Genomic DNA, 14,660 nt, shown 5'->3' on the forward strand with positions numbered 1-14,660 from the left:
TTCAAAACATCTTAATTACATAAAATCAATAGTATAATTAGATGCCATATTTTGCAATGAACCCTACTTCTATTTACTAGCTGCAAAAATATTTTCAATCGAAATCAATGTCACATTTAATATACATTATATATAAATTATCTACAGTTCTTTCGAAAGGCAGTAGAATATCAATACCACACTTTATTATAAGATGGCATATGATAAATCTGGTAAGGCCTTACATTTAATTGTTTTGAGTTAAGTCTTCCTAAGAAATGGTAGGCAGGATCAAAGTAATTTATTGATCCATCTATGGTTAGAACGGGAAGGAAATTAAATCAATCACCTGGCTCAGCCTCCTATTCAGACAGAATTATTGGTCCCCTTTGGACTGAGTAACAAAGTGCTATTGGATGTGAAGTGACTCCGCCAGGAACACACAGCTCTTAAACTTCCCCTTTCTCAGCTTTTTTCTAATCAAACAAATCTCAGCGCCAACTTCATATGTAATCATAAGACATTCAAGTTCAAGCTACTTGAGTTAAAAAAAAATTCCCATTCTCAAATTCACTGTGCTTATTGAGTAAGATGAAGTAAATCTGTGTAATGAAAACACATAACAAACACTGCACTTCACATCTTGGCTTCAATTTTAATTAGTGACTCACAGCTCCTACACTAAGGAAGCGCGTGACATAAACATCAATATAAATAAATTGCTGGATTGGCTGGGTTCGATGCAAACTGCTCGTTACATTCAGAGCTGCATCTCTGAGGAAAGAGTGGGATAGAAACAGCAAAACAGTGAGAGGCGTGGATGTGTCTGCACACTCCAGAGGCTCTGAGCCTCAGACACATCATCAACAGCTTCTTTGTCAGCAATCCCTGTGGCAAATGGCTCAGGAGGAATGTCCTCTGACAGCTAACACTTGGCTGTAGGCTCTGGAGGGGAGGGAGCGGCTGCAAACCCATCACAACAGTGATGACCCCACCTTCCATCCAAGATGGCGGACTCTCCACTGGGCTGGAAGGTACTCCTGATTGCTTCAGCACACCGGGTGCTCGCAGGCTAAGAAAAACCTTAGCAAGTTTTAGTTGTCATGAAATCAGAAACATGCTCCAAGAAGATGGTTCATAAGACTAAGGCGAAAGCAATTGCTGGATGGATCCGTGAGTCAGAAAAGAAGACAGTGGTAAAAGTAAAATGAAAACACCCAGGCTCTACTTCTCTCCCTGCAGAAAGCATGGAAGACACATCAAGGGAAGTTGCATAGGAAAAGGGTTGGCTTAAGATGAAGCAGACATCTGTCCTGGTGGGCTGGCCAGAGCAACTCCAATTAATTACCAGGGTTTTGGATCAGCTGTAAAACCTTCTGCAGGACCTCTTCCCTGGAGGGACTGGCATCCACCACCAGGCAGCTTGGATTCTCCATCAGCTGGTAGGACTTTTGTACCCTGGGGACAGGCACAGGGAGGAGTTGGCCTTACATTCCACACAGCCACCCCTGCAGAGCTGACTTCCCTACACTGACACAACCAGCCGGAAGCAAGGTCTCTACCCTCTTCTTCTCAATGCTCCCTTTATTAGTGCTCCCTTCATCAGTGTTCCTGCCCAGCCACCAGCCAGGCCCCCAGGAAGAACTTCAACGGGCTTGGGTTGATACATGACAGATCAGGAGTGCTCTTCAATAGCTAGCCTTTCCTGAATCCCTGTTACCTGCCAAGCTCTAGCCTTCTGTCCAATGCTTCCCATTTTTGTAGTCAAGGTGAACTAGTAAGAATTCCCATTCTGCAGAGTAGGAGGGTGAGGCTCAAAGAAGTTAGGAGCCCAGAGGCAGGGCCCAGGGCCAGGGAAAAGATAGTCCCTGCTGTTTCTGGCAATGCTCTGCTATTGCAGTAGGAGCTGGCTGGCTGGGGCTGCCTAGCCTGGGGTCTGCCTCTTGTGTTTGAAACGTGGGGACCGCGTCACTCATAAAGCCAGTGCCCACCCAGGCTCATCTCCAGGCAGGGACACCCACCCCTCACCCCCACCTTGCCTTGGGGCCACCTACTTCTGACGGAAAATGCTGTTGGCCTCAAGTTCAGCCTCCTCTCTGGTCTTCTCCAGGCCACGGCCCTGCAACCTTTGTACTCTCTCCTCGGGACTCACGGTGAGCAGGAGGACCAGGTCGGGCTTGAGCAGGTCTCCCGGCCACTGGTATACGGGGTGGTGGGCTGGGGGCAGGTGCTGCAGGCCCCCACTCACCTCGGCGGCAATGGCATAGGTGGCCGTGCTGTGCCAGTACCTGAGAACAAAGGGGGGGAGTGAAGGTAGCACCAGAGAAGGGCCTGCTCAGGACTCTGAAACCATACGGAAGGCTTCTCAGCATTCAGCAGACTAAAGACACTTGCATTTCATCCTCAAAACCATCAAATATAAGAAATCAGAAGCAGCTAGAAAGCCAAGCTGGCTCCTGACCAAGCACGTACTGAGCTAAAAATGCCTTGTCCTGCAAGATGGGTTTTCTGGCATTGGGGGACAACAGTGGAGAAGACAGATGTGTTTGGTAGCTCCTTTGTGTTGAATGCTGTGTCTTGGCCAAATAAAATCTAGCAAGCCCATCTAGTTCCTCCTTGTGAGATTGAACTTGCCTTGTGAACGCTTCCTTCAGGAAACCCTGGGCCAGAAGACCCCTGGTCTTTCCCCAAGTCCCAAGTCATTACATTGTGTTTGCTCAGCAAGTAGGTGGCAAGCGCAGGGATTTAAGTCAATACCCCCTTTGTCCTTCACACTGAGGGTAGAAGTTTAAGTCTAAATCTGTTAGGAATTTAGGAGCTTTGCTTAGTTACTGGAGAGGTGGAGACAATCTTGTTTCTCAGTAAAAGGAAAATCATAACAAGAAACACAATGCCAGTGTGTCTACTCTTTGTAGGAGTCTGATGGCGTGTCACTGCCTGCAGAACGCGGTCTTGGACAGTGAGGAATCTCCTCTCAGACTGCAGTAGGCTTTTTTCCAGGCCTTTTTCCCTAACAAGAGCGAAGTTCTCAGCCAGCAAAACCCTTCCTGTGGCCCCCAGGCAGGATGGATAGCTCTTGGTCTGCCTCTCTGTGGCCTGGCATGAAATCTTCCTATCAGCTTCTCGCTGAACTGACTGAGCCGATAGCCTACACATGTCTCCTCCACTGGACAATTCACCCCTGAGTGGGAAATGTCTTCCAGTCATCTCTGTATTTCCAAATCTGAAAACCACATCTGATACATACTAGATATGTAATAAACGAATATAGTTAACTGTGTGAATGAGTGAATGACAACTAGCACATGTACTGTCATAACTCATTATATGAATGAATTCCCAAGTCAGAGGCCTGACTCTGGAGGCCACGGCAAATCAGGTCAAGCCACTGGCCACACAACCAAAGAGAAAAAACCATGGTGACAGGCAGAAAAGGCACACCAGGCAGTGCTAGCTAGGTGCCTGGGGAAGACAGGACCAGGGTATCTGTGTCCTCGGGTGTGGCATGAGTTCACAGAGGACAGAAGGAGGAGGAGGATAAAGTGTGTTATGGTAGCTGGTCCTGGTCCAAGTGTGGGCCTCACTGGCCAAGCTGGGCTTTATCTGAGATACGAAAGCCAGCATTGCCTAGCGGGTAGATTCTACACTCATCACAGGATGTTTATCCATCAGACGCATCCCAGAACCCAAGGGGACAGCAGTAGGGGATGACCTAGAGCAAAAGAGACAGCACCAGGCTGCTGCAGGGAGACATGCCAACTTTTATTCTGCTTTTAGTCGCTCACTGGGCATGGGCACGCGCAAGTGAAGTACTGGTGATTTTAGGGGAAAAAAACAAAGCAGTTTCTTGATCCTTGTAACAATAATACTCTTGCCTGTTCGTGGCCTATTCTCATTTGAAGTGACTCAATGTGAAACTTCAAATTGATCATCAAAGGACTCCTGCCTACCACTCGTATTCCTGATGGAATGTAAAGAGGCACCATGCTTCCTTCTCCACATTTTCAATTCTTTTAAAATCCCTTCTCTCTCCCCTCTCCCTCTCCTCTCCCTTCTTCCTTTCCTCTCCTCTCTCCCTCTCAGGCAATACTTGGGTTTGAACTCAGGGCTTCATGCTTCCTCGACAGGTCTCTACTGCTTGAGTCACACTTCCCGCCCTTTTTGCTCTGGTTATTTGTGAGTAAGTATCTAGCTTTTATTCCTAGGCTGGCTTAGACTCTGATCCTCCTGTTTCACAAACCTTACTATAGCTGGATGAGAGTGGCAGGCTGCCACACTCAACTGCTGCATGAAATAGGGTCTAGCAAACTTTTTTACCCTATCTGACCTCAAAATGCAACCATGATGGGCGCCGATGGCTCATGCCTGTAATCCTAGCTACTCAGGAGGCTAAGGATTGCGGTTCAAAGCCAACCCGGGCAGGAAAGTCCATGAGACTCTTAACTCCAATAAACCACTCAGAAAACAGAAAGTGGTGCTGTAGCTCAAGTGGTAAAGCACTAGCCTTGAGCTGAAGAGCTGAGGGAAAGTGTTCAGGCCCAGAGTTCAGGCCCCATGATCGACCAAAAAACAAAACAAAACAAACAAACAAACAAAAAAAAAGCAACCTTCCCAATTTCTAGTAACTAAGCAAAAATCCTAAATTCTTTTTTTTTTTTTGGGGGGGGGGGTCCGGTCGTGGGGCCTGAACTCTGGGCCTGGGCACTGTCCCTCAGCTCTTCAGCTCAAGGCTAGCGCTCTACCACTTGAGCCACAGTGCCACTTCCGGCTTTTTTCTTTTTGCTTATGTGGTGCTGAGGAATCAAACCCAGGGCCTCAGGCATGCAAGGCAAGCGCTCTACCACTGAGCCACCTTCCCAGCCCAGAAATCCTAAATTCTTAACAGATTTAGACTTAAACTTCTAACCACAGTGTGAAGGACAAGGGGTATTGACATAAATCCCTGCACTTGCTACCTACTTGCTTTGCAAACACTGATAAAAGTCACTTAAGTCAGTGTGGTTACATGAGCCTCACAAATGGAAGACACAGAGCTTCACGTTCCCTCATAGCTATTGCAAAAACAATTAAGTGCTTTATGAAGAAAAAAAGAAAAGAAAACAACCTCATAGCATCTTATCAGTGTAAGAAGACAATACTTAAACCTTACCAGGCAATGTCTAATGAAAGCTGCCAGTACTTCAGACTCCAGTAACCAGTACAGACAGGACTGAAAAGGACAAAGCTTGTGAGGAGTCAATGAGTGCTCCTGTCACTCGTCCCTCCAAGCCCCCGTGCTCCTCCATACAAGTGCTCTGAGAACTCCAGGCCCCAGCAGCCCCCAGTTACACTGCACCCTGCCTGGATATCTTCCTGTGAATCACTGACCAGAACCTACCCTTCCATTTTCTCCATCTGACGCCTTCCGCCCCAACTCCAGCAAGACTTCCCTTGGTGCCCAGGCTGCCTTGGCACCTTCACCATATTCACTGATTTGAGTACTCAGAGCACTCACCCTATTCACTGACTGAAGCACTCTGAACAAAAACAGAGGCTGATCTCTTAATTTACAGTCTTCTGTTTGCAGGAAAAACCATCAATAAAAATGGACATTGAAAAATAGTCATTTGGGAGCTGAACATGATAGCTAATTCCTGTAACCCCAGTGCTCAGAGGCTGAGGCAGGAAAATGGCAAATTCCTGGCCAAGTTGGGCTGCATGGGAAGACTCTGTCTCAAACAAAGAAATGCATCGCAAAGAAGTAACGGAAGCAAGGAAGTCAGCACCTCCACGAACACTGCCACCCACCGTTCTCAGTGAGAGGAGGGACGCGTCTCAAATGGATTTCATTTTTAAAATCTTTAAACATAAACAAACCCACCTGGACAACACACAGCTGCCCTTTACCTCTGACAAGGTGCTACAGTCTCTTCACAGACCATAATCGCAGACAATTCACAGGCACAGAGAAGAAAAGTCAAGGGAAGAATGGAGGGTCTGTTTCTTATAGAGTCCTTTCTTGGGGCTCTTTTTGAATAATCACAGTCTGTAGCCAACCATCAATTCTTTCGAGCTAGTTTTACCAGGCACCAGGAAAACTCTGTTAGTTGACATATAATGCAATTTGATGGCAGAGAGAACACAGCTCTTAGGCCAAGGCACTGTATTTGAAGTGCTGGTTTCCAAGCATTTCTACCTGCATCTACATGTGGGATGCACATCACACATCTGGGGGGCAGGCAGGGAGGACTCATGATACCACAGACCGGGAAAGCAGGAGACACAGTGCAGGCACCCACCTGCACAAGGAAAAAGCCTCAGGAAGTCACAATCCACAGAACATGTCTATATCCCAGGTCAAAGATGGAACCAAACATGGTAACCTGAGCACTTTGACCACATGGTACACACGTCACTGGACAAAAGCACCTCCCAAGGGAACAAGACTTCTTAGGCTGCTCAGGTCACTTGAGGGTTGCCTATAACTTTTTGACTTCAGCTGGATTTGCTGGTCATTTCTCCAAATTAAGACTCCTTTCTGGCCAGGATAGTTAATATATACTGTTAATACTGTTTCCTTCATACCCCTCCAGCACCAAGACTCTTCATTCTCCACACACCACCAGAGGGATCTATTCACAGAACACTGCAGACAGGTATTTCATCAGCTATGTTTCCAGATAAAGCAAAGCCACTTTCCTAGCATGGGTACCTGGGGAGATGTGAACAGGAATGAGGCAATGCCTCATGATGCCATTCTCCTTTGAACACACAGAATCCTGAACCCCAGATGTCACCACACCCTGCACCTGGCGTTCAGGTAGCATTGAGGTAGCATCCACCTTACATGGACCACGCCCCATAGCCAGACCTCTCCTGTACCAGAATATGGATAGATTCACGAGGGCCCCAAGTCCTGTCACTGGCAAAGGCTATACCTAGAAGGCAGAGTGGAAGAAATGCACAGAGCCTGCCCTCACATTCTGGAAGCACAGGTCCAGGACTTCCCACCCTGGGGTAGCCACTGTGTGGTCAATGAACCCTTTGGAGAAGGCAGGGCCACCACTTTATTGGACAGTGAATATTCCAAACCTTGAGGACTTCAGACCCCTCGACCTTGATCACAACTGCTCTCCTCCCATCTTGAGGCATACTTCCACTGCACTGACCAATCATTTCTTGCTGTTTTCCTGCTCTTGGTGGCACCTGAGACCATGTCTTCATCTTAGACCTGAACCCAAAGAACTGAGCAATGCCCCATCCACCAGCAGACAGAGCCAGCACAGAGGCTAGAACAGCTTACAAGCGGCAGTACTGAAGGTCAGTCAGGCTGCAATCACCAGAGCTCTACAGTCCTCCTGGGAGTGGGGAAGGGGGGGGAGAGGTTTTCACTGTTTCTACCACTCCAGAAACTTGGCAGTGACTCCTCAAGCTGGATATACTTGAAACTCAGGTCCCTGAAACTCCACTCATATGAAACAGAACGTTCACCAAAGCGAATAAAAGGAAGTAATCACAATGAGCAAAGGTGACGAATGTCAGAAGCACAATGTGGCATCAAAGAAGTGAGGTACACACCGCATTTGATGGGTGACCTCACGGGCAGGGGATTTTATAGGCAGTTCTCAGCGGGAGAAACTGGAACAGGATGATGGCACGCGGGTCAGTGGCTCCCACTGAGGAGAGAATGTGGTATGCAGAGAGAGAAAGAGCTGGCTGGGGTGAAGCTCTCCTCCTCAACCAGGTACAGACAACTCAGATGAGTTCACCTCCCAAAGCTCCACGTTCACATTATAACTAATGCTCTTCTTAATAGCACATTCGCCAATTCAATTACTCATCTTTCCCAAAGTAAGTATACTTCAAGAGAAAACAATTAAATGCACATTATAGCAATATTAACAGCACTATTGATCACACATTAACAATGCTGATAACTATCATTGATATTTGTTATTAATTTTGTAATTAATAATGCTGTTACAATAAGTAACGTTAATTATTCATTCTACAGTGAGATCCGTGAACTCCTCACCATCTTTTTTTTTCCATTGGTACCAGTCTGGGAGATTGAACTCAGGGCCTGGGTGTTGTCCCTGGGCTGCTTTTGCTCAAAGCTAATAGTACCACTTGAGCCACAGCTCCACTTCCAGGCTTTTTGGTAGCTTAGAGGAGGTAAGAGTCTCACAGACACTCCTGTCTGGACGGTAGCTGCAAGCCATGATTGTCAGATCTCAGCTTCATGAGTAGCTAGGATTACAGGTGTGAGCCAGCAGTTCCCAGCTTCCCCAACTTAATTATATACATGGGAGGATAGTGCTCTTGACGTTGGGACTCAATGTCCCTTGATGTTTCCACAGTTTGCAGTCAGTGTAGCTTTACATGCACTCTATGGAACATCTTTCTGCAAACTGTTTCGTTCAGTCAGAATTATGACTTTGAAACCTGCACACACAGAAGCACAGTACTTGTTTATGTGGCTGTACAGCCTGCTGTTTTATACATACACCAGCACTTACCCTTTCTCCTGTTGGGCTTCCGGCTTCTAAACATCTCACAGTGTGATCAAAGCTAGAATAAACTCTGGTGAGAATTTTTCTTCAGTAGGTGGAAACAAGCTCTCCCTCTGCTACATCTCAACTTGCAAGTGATTATACCAGCATCGATCTCTAGCCATCCCCACCTCACCCCACCCCATGTGACTGTCTAGCACTGTAGGTATTAGGTAATTCTAATTTGTCTCCACCAGCTGGGCTAGAATCTCATGTAACTGAATGTCTTTTGAGTCATGGTGATTGTAAGTATGATTTGTTTGCTATGCTCTTTGTTCATGTTGTTGTATTTGCAGCTAGTTCTGATTTAGTTTTGTTTTTTTTCAGATTTTTTAGTGTTGTTGTTTAGTTTTGTTTCAGAGTTTTAAATTCAGGGTCTACTCGGGTACAAATTCAGGAGCTCAAACTTGCTAGCTGTGAGTTCAGCTGACCACTTGAGCCCTACTTCTAAGCCTGCATTTTGCTGATTATTGTGAAGGCTTCAAACCATGATCTTCCAAATCTCAGCCTCGTTAGTAGATTATAGGCATGGCTTTCTTATGTGTATAATTTCTAAGGTATCAAACAATTTGTGTCACTCCCTTATCGGAAACCTTTCGGCGGCTCCTCAGGCTCTCTATAGAATCCACTCTTCCTGGCTTCTTGCCTTCCCCTGCACTGCTCGCCACCTTTGTGCAGAAAGCACCCCTCCTCCACCGTGTTTCTAGCATACTGCCCTTCTTCTAGAAAATCCTTCCTGTCTCTGGCTCTGCTCTTGCAAATGACCCTTCCCTCCACAACTTTTTCTTCAGCACAGGAATTCTTACTCCTGCCTCTTTTTACTCAGAGCTTACATAGGTGACTCTCAAGCCACTAACTGGTACAGATAACTAATAAATCATAGACACTGGTGCTATTAGAATCATAAGACCATTCCACTTGATAAACAATTGTGTGCACCTGCACGTGGACACACATACACTCGTGTTAGGGAGAAAATGTACCTACCTGTCTAGAATCACAGGACCCTTCATGGATTCTTTAGCTATTTCAGAAGCCACAAGATAATTGCCCAAAGAGTAGAAAGCTCTTCTAATGATGGGTGGTTCTTCATCAAAGATGTTCCTCCACTGTCGGATGCACATGGGCGGTGACTGCAAGAGGGCAGCGTTGAGGGCCTTGGAAATCGACTGGGTCACTGTGGTTTTACCTGCAAGTCACACATGGAAGACAGCATACTGTAGCCTCCCTCACACTCCCGAAGGTTAATGACATCCCAGAAAGAGCAAAGACAAGCTCTCAACCTCTAACTTGAAGGAGGCGATTACAGAACCAGATTCTTCCTGGCATGCTGTGGAACCAGAGAAACTCCGGATGCCTCTGTTCTTAGAAGCCTAAGAGGGCAAAGAACCTGCTGCTCCTGTTTATGAGTTCTAGAAGCCAGAGCCCATGCTGTCTGCTACTTTGATTCCTGGCCACATTGGTGGCCACCCAACTCTTGGGACAGCTTCCTCTGACTACCTGTACCTGGTCTGACTTTGGGACCAACACCAGCCTAAGAGCCCTGTAGGAAGGTCTTTCCACCTCCTCTCCCCCCCCCCAGCCTCCCCTGCTGACACCTTCACATCCTCTGTCCACTTCTCCTACCCCTTTTGCGAGTCCCAGCATGGGTGCCATCCTGCCTGGCCCCTTGGGCTCCACCATGGGTGTGTACTCATCTACTTCCTGGTCTCATCTTCCTGGAGCACAAGATGGATGGTGGGCGAATAGAATCTACTCCAGAGGATGTTTTCTAGTTTCTCTGAGCTCCTTCTGTTTACATTTAATATTTTCCAATCATCCTTAACACGTGAAGTTATCAAGACTTTATTACCTACTGTTCACTCTTCTTTTTCCCCTTGGGTTGTCAAGATGTATCCTAAAACCCACAATCATGTCAGAGAGTCTACTAGGACATAGATTCCCACGCAGCACGCCAGTTTCTCCCAAAGACTCCAAAATACTGTTTAACCATCTGGCAAATGAAGAAACTGAGCTTGGGAGAAGGCAGCAAATATACCCAAACACTCTCTGCTGACAGGCCAGACCCAGGATGCAAACGTGGCAAGAGCATTGCTCCTTTCTCCACTTCACGCTGCCAGTGGATTCTGCAGCTACACATGCCTGCCTTGAGGTTCAACCTTTGTACCTTTTCTGTAATTCCATAGCATGTGAGTTAGCTCAAGCAATCCAAAAGAGATGATCACAAGAGCGCTCCGGCTGAATGACTGACGGATGCTGTTCAAAGTCTCTCTGCAGCTGGCAAACCTACAGCACAGCGTAGCTCCTGCAGGTGCACGTCCTCTCCTCCCTGATCACTCAGACAGAGCCAGGACAATGCTAGCCACCACCTGTGCCAGTCCACCTGGCTAAACACAAACAGTCCCATGTGGAAACTACCTTTTGTTTTATGTCCCTTAAAATGATCATCTGAGCCCCTCTAGTCAGCATGAGAGGAAAAGCTCGCCTTTCTGAGATCCGTGCCAGCCTTCTCCTGGGCGACCCTCCCCTGCCCTGTACTCCGCTGTCCTTAGAGACTCCTTCCGTGTACAGACATCTCATGAGTAGCACAGGAAGCTCTTGTTTTCCATTTTCTTGTTGACTTCCATTCTGTTCCAAGAGGAGCCTCTGAACCACTATAGCTCCTGGGCACACATTCTGGTTGGATTTCCACATACTTGCGCCTCTCAGGCCATCATTCTGTCGGGGCACCTTCTGTCCTCTGGTCGCCTGGCCTACCTTCTCTGTTCCTAGCACCCAACCTGGTACCACTTGGACCTTGCACTTTATGACCCTACAGAGGCCATGGGTTGTCTTCCTGCATCCCGTCTGGCAAGTGGCTTGGCCTTTCTCTCCTGCCTCACTCTCTCTACATCACATGCTCACTCCACCATGCAGCCCAGGGCTGACGTAGCAAAGGACCTGGACAAAGAAGAGATTCATGCCAGGCTCGGCCCACAGTTGCACCTTCATCAGTTAAAATTAGCACTTATAACGACAAAGTCACGCTCTCTTACCAGTGGCGTCCAGTCCTTCAATGGCAACCACCTGGAACTTTCCTTTCTGGAGCTGCCTTGGGCACTGGTCCACCAGGTCAAGCACTGCCTGGGCTTCCGGGATAAAGGATACACACTGCAAAACAACATCCACCCACATCAGGGCAGAGCGCTGGGCACGGGAGAGACAGACCGCCATCCTGATGAGGCCTAAGTAGAACCGAGCACCATGCCAGGCTTGGTTCTGAAGCAGAGGCAGGCTGGCCTCCATCACCTAACCGCAAGTAGCTGAGGCCCCACGGGGCGGCAGCCCCCTGAATCACCCGGGCTGCAGGCCTCCCTTGCCCCTCAGGATGAGGCCAGGCCTAGCATCCCAGCACAGGCTGTACCACTCAGCCCCGGCAGGGCTACAGGCCCCACCTGGCCACAGATGGCACGGGTGTAAGGATACTGTTCTCTGCAGGATCTGCATCCTCGGCTGCTCAGGGTGTTGGATCAAGTGATGGGAGCTGTGTCCCCAGGAACTCAAAGTTCCCGGCTGCATCCATTACCTCAGCACCCAGCACCTCCCGCTGAGGCCCAGACAGACCCTCACCTCTGGGCTTAGAAGGCTGCCAAGCATTTTACAAGAATTAATGAGGTCAAGTCTGGGGGTGCCTGCTTCCAGCCATGGCATGCTCACCTCAAAAGTGGGAGGCCCAGAGCTCAAACCCCAGCGCTGCAAACAAAACCAGTACTTTATGAGAGAATCCTGTACTCCTAGTATTGCTGTTATTATTATCCACCAGTCTCCAAACCTCGGGGAGAAAATTTCTGTTATTGTTTTCCACCTTATGACTTAAGAAACTGAGGCACCAAGCGTTCCAAAGCAGAATAACTGCCAGTGTGGTTGGATTCAATCCCCAAGCACTGATCTGGAAGCTTCCACCAGTGTGCAACCCAAGAAGTCTATGCAAGCTCCCCAGGGCGCGCAGGACTGCCTGCCTCCCCCAGAACCACCGGTGTGTGGTTCTCAGTCCCCTGAGAACCTGCCCTGAGCCCGGTTTCCTTCATCACCGGGAGCACACCTAGATGAACCTCTTCCCCGGAGCTGGCTTTGCCGTATGTCCCAGGGAAACTCCTGGTGGATTAGCGCCATTGGGTATAGTGTGGCTCACTAATTTATCAACCTTAGTACACACACCATCCAGGCACCGTGTGCGTGTGTGTGCGCGCGAGCGTGTGGTGTGTGTGTGTGTGTGTGTCCCATGCTGGAAGTGGGGTTGGAATCAGGCTGTGGGACACTGTCTCTTAACACTTGAACTACAGCTCCACTTCTAACTGTTTGGCAGTCAAGCGAAGACAAAGAGCCTCACAGACGTTGGTGTGCCCGGGCTGGCTCCGAACCACGATCCTCACCTCTCAACCTCTGGATTACAGACGTGCATCTGCCCAGGGCCAGCGGGTGGGACCCGTTCTCCTTAGGGCCGGGAGTGGGGGGGACGGGAAGGGGCGGGGGAGGGGGTGCTGCTCTTACCTCCTGCAGCACGGCCCTGGCGGCGTCCCGGTCCGGGAAAACCACGGAGCTGTGCAGGGCGGGCACCGCCGGGTGCAGCGGCGGCTCGGGCAGCGGCAGGACGCGCGCGCGCTCCCCGGGCTGCTGCCGCCCGCCGTCCCGCAGGGCCCACAGGCGCAGCCACAGGGCGCCCCGCGCGTCGGCCTCGAACTCGCCCAGGTGCGGGCGCTCGGGCTCCGGGCAGGAGCCCACCAGCTCCAGCAGGGCGCGGCGGGTGTCGGGGCCGCCGCGGGGGTCGCGCAGCAGGAAGCCGCGCTGCAGGCCGCCGTCCGGGCCGCCGCCGTAGCCGAGCAGCGGGCACAGCTGGCAGCCGCGGAAGGGGCCGCGCTGCAGCCGCCCGCGCAGGCGCTGGTGCAGCCGGGCCGCCCGCACCCGCGCCCCGCCGGCGCCCGCGGGCACGCACAGCGAGAAGCTGCGCCCCGGGGGCCCCAGCAGCGCGGCCAGGCGGGCGTCGGGGCGCGCGCCGCCCGCGCCCCCCGCGCCGCCCACCGCGAAGTGGAGCAGGGCGCAGCCGGGCAGCTCGAGCGCGAAGCGGCGCGGCGGGGCCATGGCCGCAGCCTCGGCCGCCGCGCAGGCCCCGCGCAGGGACGGCCGCGGCCGCAGGAGCCGCCCGAGCAGCAGCGGGGCGCGCGCGCGGCGGGCGAGGGCCGTGGGCATCTCGGCGGCCGCAGCCCCGGAATCGAAACCGCGGGGCCGCCCGGGAAACGAGGGCGGCGGCGGGGCGGGGCGCGGAGAGCCGCGGTCGGCGCCGGAAACGACCCGCGCGCCCGGCCCCGCACCCCACCCCTCCCCCCCGCGCGCCCGGCCCCGCACCCCATCCCTCCCCCCCCCCGCGCGCCCGGCCCCGCACCCCCCCCTCCGGGATGGAGCCCCGGGGCCGCCCGGTTCCGGCGTGGCAGGCGATCCGTGGACCCGAACTAGCCGGGCTCCGAACTAGCGGTTGCCGAGGCCCCACGCAGGCGGGGAGGGAAGCGAGAGGCGCGGGCCCCACAGGGGGACGCGGGGCCTCGGTGCGTGCCCCCACCTGCCTCGCCAAGCCCGGCCCCCTCGGCCCCGACCCCGCCGCCGCCGCGGCCCCACCCGAGCCTGAGCCCCAGGCTCCCCCGCCGGGACCGGCTGCCCAGATGGGGACCTCCAATGAAGCACAGCCTTAACATGTCCAAGTCCAGTCTACCAGCACGGAGGTGGACCGAGGCTGGCCGTGCATCTGCGTGTGCGCTGCACGCTTGCTCTATGCCTGCCTTATTCTGTTTGTTATTGTTGTTGTTGTTGTTGTTTTCCTTTTCAGGGTCCTGCGTCCTTGCCTAGGTTTGTCACTCAAGACCAATGCGCTTATCGTTTGAGCCACAGCGCCATTTTGGCTTTTCTGAGTAGTTCATTGGAGATAAGAGTCTCATGGCCTTTCCTGCCCAGGCTGGCTTCGAACCTTGATCCTCAGATCTCAGCCTCCTGAGTGGCCACCAGCAACCTACTCTAACAGGTTTTTAAAAGACAAAAAAAAAAAAAAAGAATAGTCTTCCACTTAAAAAAAATCAAATTGAGTAAACAGAGAGAGAGAAATAATGAACTGAGAACAATTAC

At 51.0% G+C, this 14,660-nt stretch overlaps 1 protein-coding gene across 1 annotated transcript; it reads right to left on the reverse strand.

The window, feature by feature from the left end:
• Positions 1–614: 614 nt before the first annotated feature.
• LOC138838608 (UMP-CMP kinase 2, mitochondrial-like) lies at positions 615–13,628 on the reverse strand. Its single transcript, XM_070037998.1, has 5 exons — positions 13,041–13,628; positions 11,546–11,660; positions 9,498–9,699; positions 2,034–2,267; positions 615–1,437 (listed from the first exon to the last, which is right to left on the reverse strand). Exons 1-5 carry the CDS (start codon positions 13,626–13,628, stop codon positions 1,320–1,322), a joined length of 1,257 nt encoding a protein of 418 aa, XP_069894099.1. The 3' UTR covers positions 615–1,319.
• Between the last annotated feature and the right edge of the window lie 1,032 nt (positions 13,629–14,660).

This window comes from Dipodomys merriami, unplaced genomic scaffold (assembly GCF_024711535.1).
Source record: "Dipodomys merriami isolate MVZ:Mamm:240054 unplaced genomic scaffold, mDipMer1.0.p SCAF_285, whole genome shotgun sequence".
Taxonomy (NCBI): Eukaryota; Metazoa; Chordata; class Mammalia; order Rodentia; family Heteromyidae; genus Dipodomys; species Dipodomys merriami.

Bases quoted from the DNA above. Each gene is read 5' to 3' on its own strand.
- LOC138838608 (XM_070037998.1), bottom strand. From the start codon at position 13,628: ATGGCCCCGCCGCGCCGCTTCGCGCTCGAGCTGCCCGGCTGCGCCCTG. The intron at 2,268-9,497 runs GTAGGTACATTT...CTTTGTTCTCAG, and splicing joins GGTCCTGTGATTCTAGACAG to GTACTGGCACAGCACGGCCA. The intron at 1,438-2,033 runs GTAGGTGGCCCC...GCCTGTCCCCAG, and splicing joins AACAGCATTTTCCGTCAGAA to GGTACAAAAGTCCTACCAGC.